Source organism: Rhinolophus sinicus, linkage group LG07 (assembly GCF_036562045.2).
Source record: "Rhinolophus sinicus isolate RSC01 linkage group LG07, ASM3656204v1, whole genome shotgun sequence".
Lineage (NCBI taxonomy): Eukaryota > Metazoa > Chordata > Mammalia > Chiroptera > Rhinolophidae > Rhinolophus > Rhinolophus sinicus.
Genome location: NC_133757.1, coordinates 72,737,666 through 72,757,359, shown reverse-complemented (window position 1 = coordinate 72,757,359; position 19,694 = coordinate 72,737,666). Strand labels below are relative to the sequence as shown.

At 51.8% G+C, this 19,694-nt stretch overlaps 2 protein-coding genes and 1 long non-coding RNA gene across 5 annotated transcripts in view; 2 read left to right on the top strand and 1 right to left on the bottom strand.

Moving 5' to 3' along the window:
* The first annotated feature begins 3 nt into the window (after positions 1–3).
* RPS28 (ribosomal protein S28) lies at positions 4–1,173 on the top strand. The gene is made up of 4 exons (XM_019711930.2): positions 4–127; positions 222–269; positions 761–894; positions 1,082–1,173. The coding sequence occupies exons 1-3, from the start codon at positions 89–91 to the stop codon at positions 881–883; spliced, it is 210 nt and encodes a 69-aa protein (XP_019567489.1). The 5' UTR covers positions 4–88; the 3' UTR covers positions 884–894; positions 1,082–1,173.
* Positions 1,174–1,351: 178 nt separating this feature from the next.
* On the bottom strand, positions 1,352–11,817 carry KANK3 (KN motif and ankyrin repeat domains 3). Of its 3 annotated transcripts, XM_074337713.1 has the most exons (12): positions 11,726–11,758; positions 9,108–9,241; positions 8,744–8,805; positions 6,653–7,927; positions 6,476–6,575; positions 6,065–6,268; positions 5,880–5,964; positions 5,164–5,380; positions 2,788–2,930; positions 2,505–2,705; positions 2,319–2,417; positions 1,352–1,578 (listed from the first exon to the last, which is right to left on the bottom strand). In XM_074337713.1, exons 3-12 carry the CDS (start codon positions 8,775–8,777, stop codon positions 1,501–1,503), a joined length of 2,436 nt encoding a protein of 811 aa, XP_074193814.1. In that variant the 5' UTR covers positions 8,778–8,805; positions 9,108–9,241; positions 11,726–11,758; the 3' UTR covers positions 1,352–1,500. The 3 variants fall into 3 exon arrangements, with proteins under 3 accessions (XP_074193814.1, XP_019567485.1, XP_074193813.1); XM_019711926.2 differs by lacking the exon at positions 9,108–9,241 and having other exon boundaries at positions 11,726–11,817; XM_074337712.1 differs by lacking the exons at positions 9,108–9,241; positions 11,726–11,758 and having other exon boundaries at positions 8,744–8,923.
* The window catches only part of LOC141572682 (uncharacterized), a 17,505-nt gene continuing 3,097 nt past the window's right edge, over positions 5,287–19,694 (top strand). The window contains exon 1 of the long non-coding RNA XR_012498041.1: positions 5,287–5,418. This is a non-coding gene — a long non-coding RNA (uncharacterized LOC141572682). The remainder of the gene's footprint in view (positions 5,419–19,694) is intronic.

The window sequence follows — 19,694 nt, the reverse complement described above, 5'->3', positions numbered from 1 at the left end:
AGTGGGGAAGGGCGGGGCTAGGACGTTGTATAAAAGCTCTTCCTAAAGCACGTGACTCCTCTCCGCCGACTGCCGCCGTGCCGCCATCATGGACACGAGCCGTGTGCAACCTATCAAACTAGCCAGGGTGAGAGGGAGGCCGGGTTTTGAGGGCCGGAATGAGGAAGGAGGGGGAAGAGGGGCCGGGCGGGCCAGGTCTGACCCCAACTTCTTTCCGCCAGGTCACCAAGGTGCTGGGCAGGACCGGCTCCCAGGGACAGTGCACGCAGGTAAGCGGGTGGGGGCGTCCCCGGGTCTGAACCATGCCGTGTCCCCTTAAATTCCCCAGGCCCTGCCAGTTGGAATCAGAGAACCGACGTCCCTTTTATCCCAGGGCTCCTCGAGGGTCCGAACCCTAACGAAGGCTCTGTCAACCGGGTCTGAGCTCCGACGAACCTCTTTCTCTTGGCTCAGCCCCTCCCAACGACCACTGTGTGGCTCCACACCCTGCTGAGTCTATTCCCGTTCCTAACATGCCCAGAAGTGCAGATGTCCCCTTTGGTGGCTGCTGCTGGGACTCAAGAGCTTTGTTCTCCATGTCTCCGCCCATTTGGGCTTTTCTCCCTTCCCAGCACCACCTGCCAGCCAGCCTCAGTTTCCTTTTTAAGTATCTCAGGGCCGGCCCCAGCACGTCTATATCCAGATCTGCCCACCTCGCGGTGCCTATCCGTGGCCGTCCCAGACTCCTTTCCGTCTCTCCCGCCCCCCTTGGGTCCCGTAGGTGCGAGTGGAATTCATGGACGATACGAGCCGCTCCATCATCCGCAACGTAAAGGGCCCGGTGCGCGAGGGCGACGTGCTCACCCTTTTGGAGTCAGAACGAGAGGCTCGGAGGCTGCGCTGAATTTAAGTCTGGTGAGTCCAATACTGGAGTGGGGGAACTGAGACCCAGCACCTGTTAGACTCTCAGCTGCTGGTGGGGAGGCTTTGCCAAGCCCAAGGGTGAGGGGCTCTTGGCGGGGGTGGGGATGTAGAAAGGGTCTGCAGAAATTGGCAAGGCTGGGGAGGCCTGTCAGAATCTCATGCTTGGGTCTCTTTACAGGGTCCTGGATGTTTGGGTACCACTTGGATGTTGAGTCCACCACTTGGCCTACAGGGATGATCTTCAACTGTCAATAAAGCGTTTGTATTGTATGTAAACTCAGGTTTTTTTCTGGGTTGACACTAGGTCTATAAAACCTTCCAGTGGAACACCCAGGTGGTCACTGGCCCTTTGCACTCTGGAAACCTGCGGGGGTTCTTCCCCAACAAGGCATTTTCTTTTTGAGAAGAGGGAACCATGTGTTTATGTGTCCTTGAAACAAGACATGAGTTTAGCTAGGAATGTTTTATTAGGGAAGGAGGTTGGGCCACAGCTAGCATCTGGACAGTGCACCCTGCTGTACCCCAGAGGCTGAGGTCGGGTTGGGGGGAATGATCTCTTCACCCCCCCCCCCATCAGGGTCCGTTGTGCCAGGCTGCTCACTGAGATTGAGGGTCCTCTCCATTGTCACTGCTTCCTCTTTCACCAGGCATGGCCATGGGGGAGTCAGGGGATGACTGGTGAGAGAGAGAGAGAGGAGTGTGTGTAGGGGGAGGGTTTTCCTGTCACAGTCTCTTGGCAGGACGTTGTGGGTTTCAGCCCCCTTGGACTCAGGGATGCCTAACCTAGTAGAGCTCTTGTTCCTGTCCATTGTGGTCTTGTCTAGGGAGGAACCCCACTCTTTACAGTGGAGCCAGGCTGCCTGGGTTTGAATCCCATCTTTGCCCCATCTGACCTGGAAGAGGTATGTGACCTCCATGCCTCTTTTCCCACATCTCAACAGGAGAGAGCAGGATGGGCAGGTTGATGGAGTTTAATTACGCAAGTGCTGAGAAGAGCCTGGTATTTGCCTTTTGAGGATAAGCTCTCCCCCTTGGGGATATACTGAGTGTTCCCCTCACTGCCTGCTGCTGGCAAACTCATCCAGAGTCCAGTTCTGAAGCTCTGTGACTTGCAGGGAGCCTGCATCCTCTTTCTCCACCAGGCCTAAACTCCAAAGGGTCCCTAATTCCTTTGCTGTGAGCCTCCCAGGGGGCAGTAACAGCTCTCCTTGATTATACGTCACGTTCCCTCTGCAGGCCTCAGGCTCATGACTTGTAAAGTGGAGGAGTGTCAGCCACATAAGGGATTCAGACCCAGGTTCCCCATCCCTGCTGCTCCCCTGGGGGCAGGAAGGAGGTCTTTCTAGGGCATACTTGGTAGTCTCCCCCATGTGCTGCTAGAAAGCTTTGTTGCTTGGGGCTGGGGCTGCACTCACCACGGGACCAGGCTGGCTCGAGCTCAGGTGGGCATGCAACAGAGCGGCCACCTCATCCTGCTCAGCCTCCAGGGCCATGGCCAGGGCACTGGTGCCCTCCTGAAGGATAATAGGGACAATCAGGTCCCTGAACCAAGGCATGGATACCCTGCCACCCTGCACCCACCAGCCCCATTAGTGGCTCACATTATCCAGGAGGGCAGGATCGCAGCCTGGCTGGGCCAGCAGCAACCTGACGGTGTCCAGGCGTCCATACTCACTAGCACACATCAGCGCTGTGGCCCCATCCGCATCTTGTACATTGACGTCTGCTCCACATACCAGCAGGGCCGCCACCATGTCCTGCCGGCCGTGGCTGATGGCCAGCATGAGGGCTGTCTGCCCCGTCTGGGGAGTGGAGAAGGAGACAGGGTTGGCTCCTGAAGTGGAGGTGACCTTGGACTTGGAGCCAGGGAGGGTGTCGACGCACCTGGCTGGCCTTGGCATTGACATCACCCATGTGGAAGAGCCTGTGGACCACAGCCATGTCCTCCTCGTGCCCCACGGAGGTGAGCGCAGCCAACATGAGGGCTGAGTAGCCTGCTCGATTCTGTTGGTCAACCTTGCAGACCCCTGGAAGAGGGGGTCAGTCAACTGAGAAGAGCCAACACTCCCAGCCCAACCTGGTCCACTCACATCTCTCCCAGTGTCAGGTTGATCTGTGTAACGGGTGGTCACCATGGGTCATAACTGACCCCTTTGCCTATGAGGCTCTTCCCCCAAGAGACATGGTTCTTCCCTTAACTTCAGGATTCTGCTCAAATCTCACAGGGAGGCCTTCCCCCACCTACTTCAAACTGGTTTTGGGACTTGGTTTTGTTTGCTGCTGTATCACCCAGTAACTAGAACAATACCTGACACGGTAGGTGCTCAATAAGGGATGTATATTTTCATGGCTACTACCCACCAAGCTACCATTACTCCAGAGAGCTGTGCCAGTGGTCCACCTTGGTATGAATCCCCTCGTTTGCAAATAGCAGCCAGAAGCAGATCAAAAAATTTGGCTCAGTCTCCTGTTTGAAACCCTCCTGTATCTCCTATTGCTCCTGGAATACAGGCCATTGTCCATGATGGTCTCTGAGGTTCTGTTATTTAACTTCCTCTCTGGAATCCTCCCCCTCCCCATGCCTGTTACATATTGAATTGTGTCCCCAAAAAAGATGTTAAAGTCCTAACCCCCAGTACTGTGACTGTGACCTTATTTGGAAATAGGGGTTTTGCAGACATAAGAGAAGGCCCGAAGCCCATTATCTGTGTCCAAGGAGATGGGGTGGGTGCAATGGATAACGGTCCCATAATGTCCAAGGACTTGGAGTTGAAGAACAGGAGACAGTAAAATGAGACATCAGGAGGTGAGTTGAGAAGGTCCTGGGTGTTGAGGTTATGGAAGGGGCGTAATCGGTGACATCAGAGTCTTTGGGTGACCTTGCAAGTGTAAGGCTGATGTAGAGAACAAGGTGATGGGAGAGGAGCAGGTCAAGGAATTGAATTCTGGGGGTTGGAGCCATGAAACAAAACAGCCCCTACATGAGGGGTACATTGAGTGGCTCAGGATTCTGGGTGAGGCCAGGTTTAGATGGCAGCAAGCAGATAAGGGCATAGGGGATACTGGTGATGACCAATGTGAGAACCAGAAGGTCCAGTGCAACATCTGGGGAGTTGAAGCTAAATGGGAGTTTGAATACTGGGAATAAAAAATAAGGGGGTCCAAGGAGCCTTGAGGCCCTTGTGATGGCATTTCTGCCTTGGCACCTACCACAGCCCCAATTCCCTTTAAGGCAGGAGATTCCCAGGAAATATCTTTCAAGTTCATACATCAGCACCTCTCCCAAGCCCCAGCTCCCTGAGCAGCCCTGAGCAGCTGCGCTCTTCCTCTGGCCACCAAGTCTTGCAGGGATGCGAATGATCTGTGTGTTTGGGGGTGGGAGGGTGTATAGGGGACCTGATTCAACTGCACTGAGACTTGCGAGGACTTCAAAGGGCAAACCCCAGAGGTTACTGAACCTGAAGGAGGGCATCCAGCAGGGCTCTTGGTGGGCAGACAGCTTGTCTACTGTCCACTGCCCCCTCTGCTGTGAGTCCCATGGGGAAAGGAGCTGTATGTGGGAGGCCCACCCCCACCCCAGCACTGCATTGGTACCTAGTAGGCTCTCAGTACATGTCAGTGGGCTCATCAACACCTGGGGCTGTGTATCTGCTCCAAAGGCAGGGGATGAGCCAGTAAGAGGCAGGTGAAGAAATGTGTGAAATGGAGCCAGTACAGGACCTAGGAATGGAGGACAGCACAGTATCCCAGCCCGGGAGTAGTCACAGCCCAGACCAGTGAGTACTCAAGATTGGAGAAGCAGGTGACTGGACATCGGGGCGGAGGAAAGAGGTGAGTGCCAGGACTGGAGATTTAGGGACAGGTGTGGTGACCACTGACTGACCACCTACCGCAGGTCTCGCTATTGAATATGTGTTACCACAGCTGCCCAGGTAGGGAGGTGATGCATCCCCATTTCACAGATGAGGAAGCTAAGGTTGGGGAGATTAAATAACTCCCCTAAATTTAGGTCGACATGACCCCAAAGCCTGAAATTGTGCCCCCCCCCCCCCCAAAGTGAGAGTCAGGTCAGAGCAGAGCTCAGCGCTGAGAGGTCAATGCATCTACGATGGATCCTGTAACCCCCAAGGAAGGGTGGTGCCATCTGTTGGCCAGCCTTTCTCTGCGTGCTCCGGGTTCTCCCAGCCAGGACCTGCCCAGGCTCTTCTTTCCATGGCCCCCCATTGCCTGGTGCCCTGCCCACCCCTCCTCCATGCTGACCCGTATCCAGCAGCAAGCTGGAGATGGCCAGGTTCCCATGGGACACGCTGTAGTGCAGGGCTGTGTTCCCGTTGCCATCTGCCAGGTTCACCACGTACTCCAGCAGCTCCGGTCCCAGGCGCGCCAACGCCCCCAGAACCCCGGCAACAGGCTCCGCCGGAGAGCGCCGCTGGCTCGACATTCGAAACCACTCCTGGGCCACAAGGCGCGCCGCGCCCTGCGAGGACAGAGGGAAAGGCATCGGCGCTGGTCCGGGTGAGCTGGCAGGGAGAGTGTGAGGGCGGGGCTGGGAATCCAGGCGGGGGAGGATGGTCACTGCTTGTCTGGAGGGTGGGAGGGAATGGGGACCCATGGGGCCGCACTCCTTTGGAGGAGGGAGTACAGGAGTATAGTCAGTGTGGTTCGCGAGGGCAGGGGTCTTCCCCTCTGGGGAAGAGCCTGTGAGAGAACTAGAGTTGAAGAAGGCGAAGAGAGCATGGGGCTTGGGTCTGCGCTTGGGGTGGGGCCCTTTTGGGGAACCAGGAGAAATCAGCGCAGTCCCGGTGCGACGACGATCCCTTTGAAGAGCCTGGGATCGGTGGAGGTCCCTGGCGCAAGGAAACAGAAGGCAGAACCCTTCCCCAACTCTAGGAAACCGGACATGCTCCCTTAGGACGTCAGGGGAGGTCCCTGGCGGGCCCACGATTCCATTTGTGATGGGCTGTCCCCACACTCACGCTGTCGCGGGCGACTCCACGGGGCCGGATCAGCTGCCGCTGCAGCGCTGCGCAGGCCTCCCTCAATCGCGGGCTCAGCTCGCACCTACCAAAGAGGCCGCGAGAGGTTCAGGAGGGGTTAGGGTAGGGACGCGGGGCCGGAAAGAGAACAACCGTCCCCACTCCGTGTCTCTGGCACCGCTCACCTCCCTTGCGCACCCGGCTGAGATTCTGCCTCAGTCTCCGGCTCCCGGTCCCGGGCATCCTCGCCGCTGGGAGGCCCGGGAGCACCGGAGTCGGATCCCCCGCCGCTATCGTCCCCGGAGCCCGAGGAGCTGCTCCTTGGGGGCTCAGCAACGCCGTCCTCGCTATCGGCCTCACTGTCGTCCTCGCTGGATGAGCTCTCATACCTGGGGGCAACGTGGGAGACATCTGCTGAGCCTCCCCTTTGGGCTCGTTCTGGACTCCTGCGGGGAGGGGGGAATGGCTGTCCCCATTCCCCAGATGAGGAAACTGAGGCTTGCCAAGACCACTCTGCGAGCGAGGGACAGAGCTGGGATTCAAACCCCAGTCCATGCTCCCGCAGATGCTGCCACCGGGAAGGGGAAAGTGCTCACTCTCCGTTGAGGACGCCAACAAACTGCAGGCTCTTGGGTCCCGGGCTGGGTTGGGCGCCAGGTGTACCGTCTCTCCTCTTCATGATGGATTTGAGGATGCCTGCCGGGAATAGATGAAGGCACTGAATTCGAGTTCCGCGGCCAGCAAGCCAGGTCTCCGCAAGGGGTCGGACTCACCAGTGGGCGCCATGGCCCTGTCCCCATCCGCCGGTCCAGGTAGATTCTGCGTTACGGAAAGGGCCTCGGCGAGGGACTCGGTTTGCGTGGCCTTCTCGGTACAACCCCACGGGGTCTGGGTGGCAGCCTCGCGCCGTTGAAGTAGGGCCGCTGCCTCCTCCTCCTCTGCAGCCTCGCGGGCCTCCTCCAGCTCTCGCAGCCGGCCCCGCAGGAGCTCGCTCACCCCGCGTTGGTGCTCCAGGCTGGTGCGCAGCAGCTCCAGCTCGCGCTCGGCGGCGGCGGGCAGCCCCAGCAGCGCCTCGGTCACCCACGCGTCCGCCTCAAAGGTCTCGGGAGCCGCCTCCACGCTGGCCTCCCGGATCTCCGGCACTGCCTGGGATCCCGCCTCTTGGGTCCCCAGTACCGTCTGGGTTCCCGCATCCCGCGTCTGGGGCGAGCCGGAGGGCGTCCCCGCCGCCCCTTCGACCTGGAGTGCGCCATCGCTGCGCCTCGGAGCCTCCTCGTCCGGGCCGTTGGCCCGGGGGCTGGCCCTGGCGCGAACGCCGCGCTCGGAGGTGGCCAGGCGTTCGGTGAGCCGCCGCAGCTGAGCGAGCTTGTCCGGGCGCGCCTCGGTCTCCCCGTCGGGCTCTGGCTGCGGGTGCCCAGCCAGCAGCCGCGCCTTCTCAGCGCGCAGCGCGCGCACCTGCTCCTGCAGCTCCGGGAGCGCGCGCGCCTGGTCCTCGAGCTCGCGCAGGCGCCGCAGCGCCGCGGCCATTTGCTCGCGCACCAGCTGCAGTTGCACCGGCCCGGGAGAGGCAGGGGCGGGGTGGGGGGCGGAGCCTAGGGCTGGGCTGCTGCGGCCGGACCCACGAGGGCTGCGCGCGCGCTCGTGTGCCTGCGCCAGCTCCAGCCGCCGGCTGGTCTCCAGGAGTGTGTCCTCCACGCGCGGGTTGCGCACCGGCGTTCGTGGCGACAGCGGCGGCAGCATCAGGAACCCCGAGGGCGCGCCCGGGGAGAGTGCGCCCGACGCTCCTCCGTCATCGCTAGCCAGGGACTCGCTGGATGTCCAGGCCCGTGGGCTGCGCGCGCCCGCGAGATTGGCCCGGGGCGCGCGGGGACGGCGCGCCGGCGGGGGACCGGGAGCGCGGCGGGCAACCGGGCCGCGCTCCAGCTCCTCCACGTACTTGAGGAAGTCCAGGTCCAAGTGGAAGCCATAGGGCGTCTCCACCGCGTATGGCGAGCTCGGGCTGCGGGAGCCCCCGATCGGGCCAGGGCACAGACGAGGGTCGCCCAGGTCTGCGGGCGTGACGGGCATGAGGGGAGTCAGAACAGGGGGACCCGGGAACGAATGTACAAACGGAGCGCGTCCCCCACCCCACCACGACACACCTGCCGGGCTCCACCTGCACCAAACTCCATACCTACCATTGCGCACAGGCACACCCGCGGCTCAAATGCCTATCTGCGCCCAAATAATCACGCAAACACGCGTTTATTGAGCGCCTACTGTGTGCCAAGCACTTTTCTAGGAGCTGGGCACACCGCAGCGAACAAGATAGACAACATCCCTGCCCCCTTGTAGGAGACAGAAAAATAAACACGATCATTACAGATGGTGCTGCGGGCAATCATAAGATGAAATATAGAGTAACTGGAGGAGGCATGACTTTGGCTTTTGTTGTCAGCGCCTGCCGGGGGGACTTATAAGTTGAGCCCTGAATGATGAGGAGGAATCAGCTGGGGACAGAAGGACCCTAAAAGAAAACAGCTGATACAAAGGCCCTGGGGTGGAGTGAGCAGGGTGGGCTGGAGTAACTGAGGGGTGGAGGTGAGGGTGTACAGAGCAGTGAGGGAAGGGAGAGGAGAGGAGTAGGAGAGGTGGGCTGGGGCCAGACAGTGGGGGGCCTCCTGGGCCACCATGAGGAGTTGGATTATATTCCGCATGTCGTAGGGTGGTACAGGAGAGTGTTAAGCAGTGCCAAGACATTAGCCTACAGACCTTTAGAAAGCACCCTGTGGCCACCATGCAAAGGAGGGAACTGCAAGGCTGTGTCCCTACACTGGCATGAAGTTTGGGTCTTTGCACACATGTATCCCATTTTGCACACTCACCAGGCAGGTTCTGATTCAGGGCAAACTTGGCCATGTTTCCTGGAGTAGCCACCAGACACACCCTGAAAAAGACCCCCAAAGGGGGTGAGGGTAGAGTCAGGCAGGCCCTGTCCCTCTGGGGTCTGCCTGGATTCTGCGTGAGTAAACAGACTCGAGCTACCTACCCCCACACACCATGCTCTCTTTTCCCTCCTCCCTCAAGAGGCCTTGAAACTTTTGAATAAATGAATGTGGGGACCCCCAGGTGCCAAACCTCAGCCTGCTGGACAAGAGGAGGCAGGAAGGGCATCAAAAGAAGAGAGGAAAGTGATCAAGAAAACAAGACTAGCTGGGGACCAGGGTGGGGGTGGATGTCATTGCAGACCTGCTGCGTTTTCTGTCAGTCCCTGGGGAAAATCAGAAATTAATGCTCAAAGGAGTGGAATGTGAATCTTCAGAAGAGGAAGGCAAGAGTTGGAAGCCCTTCATGGGCTCATTAAGAACCCATCTTCTCAGATTCTGCAGATTAAAAAACAAACACTTGATTTTTTTTCCTTAGACAAATGCAAACAAGATATACTTATGCATATGATTTTTTACCAAGGTCAGTTGTGAGACCCTTGTAGGAAAGATGGAGTTGTGGACCAGATACTCCAAGAATACAAATCAATGGATACCTGTGCCCCCTAGAACGTCTCTAGTGGAGTGCCACAGGGGCTTGTAAGAGCTTGAAATGGAACCACAAACACCCAGGTGGTCAAAGTTGCGACCATGCCTGGGCTGGAGGGAGAGTAACTCTTCAGGTGACATGATGGAGGAGCTAAGAAACAGGGAAATTAGGCCACATCTAACAATGTGATATTTAACAAAGACAAATATTGAGTCCAGAACTTTGATTCAGCAAGCACAGGGTGAGAAAAATAGGGCTTTGAAAAACCCACATGAAAAACCTTTAAGGAAGGGCAAACTTCTTGTATTAAGTGCCTACTGTATGTCCTGCCTGATTAAATGTAACCCCATATAATCATGTAAGGTATATATTATTATTCACATTTTCCAGATGGGGAAACAACATGAAGCAATTAATTTGATTGGCTGTGGGAAACATCTACAGATTGGGCTCCACTCATCTTCTGGGGACCCCTTGCCTGTCCAGCCCTCCACTGGCAGGTGCCTGCCAGACCCAATCTGTACTCTTACTGACCCACTGCTGATCTGTCTTAATCAGCTGGCAATCTTCCTGGTCACCCCTTTCAGCCTCTTGCACTCCTGATGACCACCTGTCTCCCTGATACCAACCAGTCACTGAGCACCCACCCATCCACCTGATTAACTCTGCTCCACTGCTGGCGGGACCCTCCCAGCCTGGATCCTTGACCTCCTGCACCCCACCCCAAGGCCAGGCAGGGCCCCTTCTAGTCCTGAAGCAGCTGTTTCCTGTCCCTCCACACTGGCTGCTGAGAGACGGCAGGTCAGAGGGCAACTAGTCATTACGGAGGACAGCCAGTGCCTCTCAGGACTTGTTTTTAGGAAACTACCCGAGAACAGTTGGGTCGTGGAAAACGCCTGGGTGGGAACTTAAGGGTCTGGGCCTGCCTCACACACAGCTGGCTGTGTGACCCAGTGGGGTCAGCCCCCTCCCCAGGTGACCTGGTAATACCCAAATCCAAAATGCTGGGAACTCAAAGAACAGCTGTGGGCCATCCCTAAGACCCAAACCAGCTACGACTATGGGCCCAGAGGCTGGGCTGAGAAATGGGTGGATGCTTCAAGAATGGCAAATAATAATAAAAACAACACTTTTTTTCCCCATTTTCTATAGACCAGCTTCTATTCTAAGCAATTTATGGGTATTAACTTAAAAAAAAAACACCTAACTAAACCCTCTGAAGTAGGTTTTCTTACTATCATTCTCCTTTCCCCCATTTTACAGGTGGAGAAACTGAGACACAGATTAAGTGACCCTCCCAAGTCACATATAGGCAAAGGCAGGATTTGAATCCAGGCAGCTTTACTAGTGTTTCTGCATTGGCCACGTCACTTGATGGTCTTCTAGAAACAGCCCTACCCTCCCCAACCCTCTCAGGCTGCACTCGTGCCTGTCCCCGCGTGTGTCCCTGAAGGGTGGAGCGGGCTTACATCCTGGAATGGGGAATGGGGGCACCCAGCTGCCCGACTCTCGCCTGAGCTCCCTGCCTGAGCTGTCACGGATCCTCTGCCTGGCGCCCCTTCATTAGGCCGTCAGAGCCGACTCCATACGCCCCCACTCCCGCCCCAGGAACTATTTTAAGATTCGGAGCTGTAATCACGAAATCTGAGGGGTGGGGGACGCAGCGGGCAGTGCGGATCCCGGTCCAGGGTAGGGGACGTCTTTCTGGTTTGAGGCCCTGCTTGTGGCACCCCCTAACTTTGGGGCTGGACTCTCAGACTCCTGAGATGGGGGTGGACGCTGCTGATGGTGGGAGGGAGAGGTACTCAGGTCAGCATCCACCACCCTCTCACCGCGCCCCCAGGACGGCCTCGCAGAGACAGAGCAGTTTCCTACAGGAAACGCCGCTGGGCGGTTCCATCCGCTGCCCATTGTCTGCTGGCCCGGGGGCCGTCCGTCCCTCCCCGCAACACCATTTCCGTATCACCCCTCGCCCCCGCCCCCCACACACACCCAGGTCCACCACGAAGGACTGGATTCAGGTCCCCAAACTGTCCGGGAGGGACGCCGGGAAACGGTCCCGGAGTCGGTTGGGGAGCTAGGGGGCGAACAAGCCCCCCATTTGGCTCCTGAAGGGCGGGAAGAGGGCGATCTCACGAATCCAGAGCCCCCCCACTGTGCTCACAGTCCACCTGGGGCTCTCAGTGTGGGTGGGGTCCCAGACGGAGGACACAGCGTCCGCCCCGTCGCAGCGCGCTGAGTCCGCAGAGGGGCTGGAAGCGCAGCGGCCCTTCCCGGGGTGTCCCTTGATCCCCCTATGACCCGCGTGGGTGCCCCGCAAGCCGGCGCTTTACCTGAAGCCGCAGCCCCCGCCGCGCCCGCATCGGAGCCCGCCCCCTCGAAGCTCGGGGACGGGTTATTAAGGCCTTGACGCCAATTGACGGTCACTCCAGCCAACCAACGCCCAACACTCTCCAAAGTGTCCAATGGTGAGGCAAGGTGAGCCGTTGCCGCGAATGTGGGGCGTATCTGGGGGCGGGGCTTTGAGTGACAGTCCCTGAGAGCAGGCAGGGCGGAGCGCCGAGAGCAGCGGCCAAGTGCTTGGATTTGATCCATGGGACACTAGAGACCCGTGGAAAGTCTCTGAGCAGGAGAGCCACTGGGAAGATTTGTGTATTTGGAAGATCCTTTGGGTGGAATCTGGAAGAACTGACGCTCATGTCCCAGTGCCTGGGAGAGGTACCCGGACCTGGATGTTTCCCATGGCCGGGTCTTTGCATTTGCTGTTCCACCTTCCTGAATGTCTTCCCTGCACATGTCTCTCCCAGTGGTGTCAGCACGTTAAGGACAGGAAACTGATTGATTTTGGTCATTGCTTTATCCAGTGCCCTGGGCCCACAGTAGGTGCTTAATAAATGTTTGTTGAAAAAATGATTTAAAATTACATTCAACATTTTAACCTATTTGGAATATATTATGATCTAACGTGAATGTACAGATTGTTTTTTTTTACCTGATTATTTGAGCATTTGTTGAGCACCTACTGTGTACTGTGCACTGTGTAGGTCCCTGAAGGGACACAATCCCTGCCATCCCAGATCTCAAAGCTGAGAGGCAGAGACAGATTTTCAAGCTGAAGATTATTGTAAGGGGGTGACCGGTGGGAATTGAAGTCTATGGGATGAGAAAGGAGGGGCAAATCCCTGACCTGGAGGGTGTGGGGAAGCAACCTGCAGGGGTGACAGTTAAGGAAGGGTGCTCCAAATAGGAGAAACTGCATATGCAAAGGAAAAGAAGTAGGAAGTTCCACCCCTGGGGGACTTTGTTTGCAGGTCAGTGTGTTGGTGGGAGGGGAGCTGGAGGGATAGGCAGAAAGCATCTGAAGCAGCTCCGACTTTACTGATCAAATTCAGTAAATCCATTCAGAGGCAGGTTATTGTATATCAGATTCCCTGCCTCTATTTGTCCAAGTGCCACTCTGCTTTAACTACTGTAACTTTAGAATATATTTAAATATCTGCTATTCCTCTTTTTACAAAACTCCTGGGCGATTTCCATTCTTTTTTTTTTTCTTGCAATAAACTGTATGTAGAATTCTGTCAAGTTTCCCCGTGAAAACTCCATTGGAATATTTAAAATATTTTTATTGTGAAATAAAATGCACATACACACAGAGCCAGACTCAAGAAATCACATCAAATAAATGAATTACTTAAGGAGTACTGAAGGGAGTTTCTCAACCAGGGTGATTTTGTCCTTTTGGGGACATATGGCAATATCTGGAGACATTTTTGATTGTCATGATGAAGTGGGGGTAGGGCTGTTTTTGGCATCTATTGGGTGGGGGCCAGGGATGCTGCTAAACATCCTACAGTGCACAGGGCAGCCCCCCGCAACAAAAGATTATTTGACCTGAATGTGGAAAGTGCTGAGGTTAAGAAACCCAGCTGGGAAGTGAACATAATTATAATCCCCACTCATATCAACACATTGCCAGCTATGCAGAAACCCCTCTATGCACCCCGCCCCAATCACAGCTGCCTCCTTACTCCACAAAGTAACCGCTATTGTGACTTCTTGTAGTAGTCACTGCCTTGCATTTCTGAATAGTTTATCACCCAAATGTGAGTCTCTAGACACTGTAGTTTAGTCTTGCCCATTTAAAAAGAAAATGACATGTCTTTCAAGTTGCTGTTAATTCACAGGTTCACCCTCCATCCCCTTCCTTTCCTTAGGATAAATTAATTGCACAACTCAGGCTGTTTGTCCTGAAACGTTTCCCTTGGTCGGGGTGTTGCTGATTCCACACTCGTGACGCAGCAGTTCAGTATGTTGCTGTCCTCCATACGCCCTGCAAATTGGCAGTTTGTTCTAGAACTGGGATCAGACTCAGATTTGATTCCTTTGGCACCACTGTGGGTGGTGTTATGCCTTTCACCAGGAGGCTCATACTGTTTGTGACTGTCCCTCCTTGCCTGAGGCCAGCAGCCATTGAGGGATGCAAAACAGTGACCTTCCTCCAGCATTTCTTCCCCATTTATTAGCTAGAATTCTTCCTTTGCCAGATGCTTCCCCTTAAATCCTATGTGGTTACACAGTAGAAATTCCTGTAGGAAAGGCAATAAGTGCTTCCTTCTTTCATTTATTTATTTGTTTGTTTGTTTATTAAAGTTTATTGAGGTGACAATTGTTAGTAAAGTTACAGATTTCAGGTGTACAATTCTGCAATACATCATCTATATATCACATTGTGTGTTCACCACTCAGAGTCAGTTCTGTTTCCATCACCATGTATTTGATCCCATTCATTCACTTTATATACCAGTTTTCAAAATAATGAATGGATTCCCCACCATCCTCTGAAGGTGATGAATTAGACTTTTGTTGTTAATGTTTGAAGTCATTATGAGCTTATGGATTGAAACATATCCCTTGCACTTAACCTCACTGACAGGCCTATCTGGGCAGTGGGAGCCTTTGCAGTTTGGAACTTTTTGCAGTGAGTCTGGTAGTTTTTGGTGTTTTTTTTTACTTTTTTTTATTGGGGAACAGTGTGCACTTCCAGGACTTTTCTCCAAGTCAAGTTGTTGTCCTTTCAATCTTAGTTGTGCCTTTCAGCTTCAAGTTGTTGTTCTTTCAGTCTTAGTTGTGGAGGGCGCAGCTCAGCTCCAGGTCCAGTTGCCGTTGCTGCCCACCATCTCTTGCGGGAGTTGAACCGGCAACCTTATGGTTGAGAGGACACGCTCCAACCAACTGAGCCATCCGGGAGCTCAGCGGCAGCTCAGCCCAAGGTGCCGTGTTCAATTTTAGTTGCAGGGGGCAGAGCCCACCATACCTTGCGGGACTCGAGGGATTGAACTGGCAACCTTGTGGTTGAGAGCCCGCGCTCCAACCAACAACTGAGCAATCTGGGAGGCAGCTCAGCTCAAGGTGCCGTGTTCAATCTTAGTTGCAGGGGGCAGAGCCCACCATCCCTTGCGGGACTTAAGGGATTGAACGGCAACCTTGTGGTTGAGAGCCCACTGGCCCATGTGTGAATTGAACCGGCAGCCTTCGGAGTTAGGAGCACGGAGCTCTAACCTCCTGAGCCACCGGGCTGGCCCCGAGTCTGGTAGTTTTTGATAGTTGTCTTGCTCTCTCAGGTGTTCCAGGCTCATCTTGAACATATTCTGTTCCAGACCTGGCATTAACCAGAAACTCTGGTTTCTTTTAGTGGGAAATATACCAATTTGGGTGTTAGGAATGCTCGTTTGCTATTGGGGTGTTTGTTGTGTCTAGACTTTTTCAGTGAACAGAGCTAAGTAGGGGGAATATATATATATATATATAATATATATATGTATTATATATATATTACATCATATATGATTATGATACATAGCATATGTATCATGATAATATAACGTATTATTATATGTTATATTACAATATAATATATAATTACATATAAATATATCATATCATGATTATGATATAATATAATGTATAACAGTATAATGTATTATAATAAAATATATTTATATGTAAAAATATATGAAATATGATGTATAAATATATAAAACATAATATCATATTATATATAGTATACAATATTGTTATAAAATACACATATGTATAAGTATAATATACATATGTGTACATTCTATGTTATATAAAATATTTTATGAGTTCATTTTTATATTTTCAATTAAATTTCATGACTTTTTATTCAACCTCTTTGTGGTAGGTAGAATAATATCCCACCAAAGATGCCCACATGCTAATCTCCAGAACCTATGAATATGTGACCTTACATGGCAAAAGGGACTTGCATATGTGATTCTGTTAAGAGTGTTGAGAAGGGGAAGTGATCCTGGAGTATCCAAGTGTCATCATAGAGGTCCTTATAAGAGTTGGCAGAAGGGCCAGAGTCACAGAAGGAAAATGATGACGGAAGCAGAGGTCAGAGTCTTGTGATTGCTGGAAGGGGGGCCACCAGCCCAGGAATGCAGGTGCCTCCAGAAGTTGGAAAAGACAAGGAAACGGATTCTCCCCCTCGAGCCTCCAGAAAGATCACAGCCCTGAAGACATCTTGGTTTTAGCCTGGTGAGACCCATGTTAGACTTCTGACCTCAGAACTGTAAGATGATAAATTTGTGTTTTTTAAGTTACTAAGACTGTGGTACTTTGTTACAGCAGCCATAGGAAACTAATACTTCTGCTATCCATTTCTCCTTTCTTCCATAAAAATCCTAGTTCTCAAGGATGCAGAAGACAGAATTAGAATATTTCATAATTACTCATTTGCTTTCATCAAAATTGCTCACACAACCGTCTCAAAAAACAATGCCAATGCCATATCACCAATAAGTGACCAAAAGCACTTTAAAGTATCTTTTGCATATGTTCTCCCCATTCTCCATCCTTTTTTAAAAATAGTGGTACTGCATCTACACTGTGAGCACATTTTGCCATTATATACAGTGATCTTTCCATTTTATCCCCTTTCAGTCTTAGTTTTACAAGCAACTGTATGCTTCACACTCTCTGGCAGTCCTACATTCATGTCTTTCTAATCGTTTGTTTGTCTGAAGTAGAATCTTCAAGAAGACCTCATGGAAAGACACTATATTCCATTAGTGCTCACGTGTTGATAATAGTCTGCATCCTTTCTATTTGAAACTCGGTTTTGCTGGATATAAAATCCTTGGCTTTCATTTTCTTTCCTAGAATAGCTTTAAATGTATCACTCCATTTTCTTCTTGCATAAAGCATTGCTGTCAAAAGTCTGATGAGGGGCTGGCCCAGTGGCTCAGGTGGTTGGAGCTCCATGCTCCTAACTCCAAAGGTTGCCGGTTCGATTCCCGCATGGGCCAGTGGGCCCTCAACCACAAGGTTGTCAGTTCAATTCCTCGAGTCCCGCAAGGGATGGTGGGCTGCGCCCCCTGCAACTAGCAATGGCAACTGGACCTGGAGCTGAGCTGCGCCCTCCACAACTAAGACTGAAAGGACAACTTGACTTGGAAAAAAAGTCCTGGAAGTACACACTGTTCCCCAATAAATTCCTGTTCCCCTTCCCCAATAATAATAAAAAAAAGTCTGATGAGAATCTAATTTTGTTTCTCTTGTAAGTCATTTTCTCTTTTTTCCTAGATGCCCAAAGTATTATTCTTTTTTCTTTTTTAAGTCCAGTACTTTTATTAAAATATGGCTTGGTGTGGGTAGTTTTGAGATGAAGCTCTTAGGTTCCATTGACGTTTTTATTGTGGTAAAATATACATAACATAAAATTGATCATTTTAAATATTTTTATTTAACTTTTCCATAGTGGCTGCATCATTTTATATTCCCACCAACCACGCGCAAGTTTCCAGTTCGATCATATCCTTGCCAACACTTATTTTCCATTTTTTTGAATTTTTGTAAGTTTATTTAAGCCAAACTGACCATTAAAAAAAAAAAGTCATCCTAGTGGATGTGAAGTGGTATCTCATTGTAGCTTTGATTTGCATTTCCTCAATGATTAGTGACGTTGAGCATCTTTTCATGTGCTTACTGGCCATTCATATATCATCTCTAGAGAAACGTCTGTTCAACTCCTTTGCCTGTTTTTGAATTAAACTGTTTTTTTTTGTTGTTGAGTTGTGGGAATTCTTTATATATTGTGGATATCAATCCCTAATCAGATATATATTTTCTCCTATTTTGTGGCTTGTCTTTTCACTCTGTTGACAGTGTCCTATGATGTATAAAAGTTTTTAACCTTGATGAAGTCCAATTTATCTGTTTTTTTCTGTTGTTGCCTATGCATTTGGTGTCAAATCCAAGAAATCATTGCCAAATCCAATGTCATGAAGGTTCCCGTTATGTTTCTCCTAAGAGTCTTATAGTCTTGGCTCTTAAGTTTAATTCTTTGACCCATTTTCAGTCCATTGAATTTTAAAAGTAGAAATTGCAATAAACATACATTAATTTGGCAAGAATTGGCATTAAAAAATAAGATCAGTTATTTCATCCATAAACATGATGTATCTGTTAATTAATCCAAGTCGTATGTTAACCTCTTAATAAAGTTTTATAGTTTTCTTCAAACAGGGCACATCCTTCTCCTTAGGGTTATTCTCTCTTTGGGGAGAGATGGCTGCTTTTGTAGGCAGAAGCTCTGTTCCCTATGTTTTCCTAACTGGCTGCTTTTGTCATATTGGAATGCTATTGGTATTGTGTATTTGTGTTCATTTGTTGTGTATTGTCTTTTCTAGAAACACTGAATGGGATGAAAATGGGGATTTGAGAGATGGAAGTAGAGGTGGGAGGGAAACCAGACGGAGGTGAGACTTGGGAGGTGAGAAAGACAGGGTTGCAGTCTGGATGGAGCTGTAACCAGGCTAAGTGATGAAGGAGGGACCAGTTTGGGGGCAAAGTCATTGTCCTTCCTCAGTTCCAATCTTCTCATGTCTCCCACCTCCCTTAGTGTAAGAACCAAAATCCTTACAGTGGCCCACAAGACCTTGTACGACCTGTTCCTGTCACTTCTTTCCCTCCCTTCTCCTCCCAATTCATTCTGTTCTACCAAACACGGGCCTGCCTCAAGGCCTTTTCACCTGCTGCTCCATCTACCTGGAATGCTCTTCCCGTCCACATCCACATGACTTCCTCCTCACCTCTTCTGATCTTTGCTCAGATGTCACAATGAGGCTGCCCTGGCCCCTTTCTCCACTCAAGACCCCTCTTAACCTGCGCTATGTTTTTTCTTAGCACTTATAACCTTCTTACTTATATGTGTTGTGTTTTGCTCACTGGAACGTCAGCACCACATGGGTAAGACTTTTGTCTGTCTTCTTTACTACCTGGTCGCCAGAGCCTTGAACAATACTTGGCACACAAAAAGTGCTCAATAAATACTTGTTCACTGAATGAAAGGAATGAAAAGTAAATTTGAGCTCCATGCAGACCAAGGATTTCTGAGGGGCCCTGGAAGAGTGTCCCAGCCTAGCCAGCCAGGGTGGAGATATGGACCAGGGAGAAGGAACTTTGGGTGGGTGAGGGGAAGAGATACAATTATCTGAGGCCTCATAAATAACCCCCCCTACCCACCAATTCTTAATACAGTTCAGGGTAGAAACTGTGACCCTTCTCTGTCCCACCCTGTCCCACACTGAGACTTGAGCCACAGGAGAAGAGAGGGAGTCTCCTGGCCACTCCAGGACTCACGTGAACCCATTGGGAGCCACTTTCAGGCCCTTCGCCAGTTCAAGGGCCTCCTGGAAACTCCGTAGCAGCCCCCACCCTGGTCTGGAATGCCTGGCTGCCCCCAGAGAGGCTGTGGCTGCCCGTCAACCCTCACACCCCTGACCCTGAGGACTGACTGCCCCAGGTTGGGGGCTTCCAAAGGCAGCATGTCCTTCCACTCAGTCCCTAGCGACACACTCCACCTTCCTCCCTAGGCTCCAAATCTAGGTGGTGTACATCCTGTTAGTTTCACCACCAGAAATAGCTCTGGAATGCATCCCTGTCTCTGTGTTTAGTTAATCCAAGACCCTACCATCCCAGGCTCTCTACTGTCCTCCTGCCACCCACCCCTCAGCTTTGAACAATTTATGTCTCTCTCCAGGCAGGAGCAGACTGGAGTTTCACATGTTCTCATATGTCTCTTTCTTAGCCTAGTTGAAATTTACATGGATGTATGTTTCATTGTTACTCTTTACACCTGACATATATTAAAAGCAGACTTTTGTTTTGAAAAGAGAAAAATTCTGAAATGTTCTAAATTAAATAATAGCAACCAGAGAATGAGAGAAAGACACAAGAATAGTTAACCAGTTAATAGCTGTGGACCAGCTAACA

Bases quoted from the DNA above. Each gene is read 5' to 3' on its own strand.
- RPS28 (XM_019711930.2), top strand. From the start codon at position 89: ATGGACACGAGCCGTGTGCAACCTATCAAACTAGCCAGG. The intron at 128-221 runs GTGAGAGGGAGG...TCTTTCCGCCAG, and splicing joins AACCTATCAAACTAGCCAGG to GTCACCAAGGTGCTGGGCAG. The intron at 270-760 runs GTAAGCGGGTGG...TGGGTCCCGTAG, and splicing joins CCCAGGGACAGTGCACGCAG to GTGCGAGTGGAATTCATGGA.
- KANK3 (XM_019711926.2), bottom strand. From the start codon at position 8,777: ATGGCCAAGTTTGCCCTGAATCAGAACCTGCCTG. The intron at 6,269-6,475 runs GTGAGCACTTTC...CGTTGCCCCCAG, and splicing joins GTTGGCGTCCTCAACGGAGA to GTATGAGAGCTCATCCAGCG. The intron at 5,381-5,879 runs GTGAGTGTGGGG...CTGTCCTCGCAG, and splicing joins GTGGAGTCGCCCGCGACAGC to GGCGCGGCGCGCCTTGTGGC.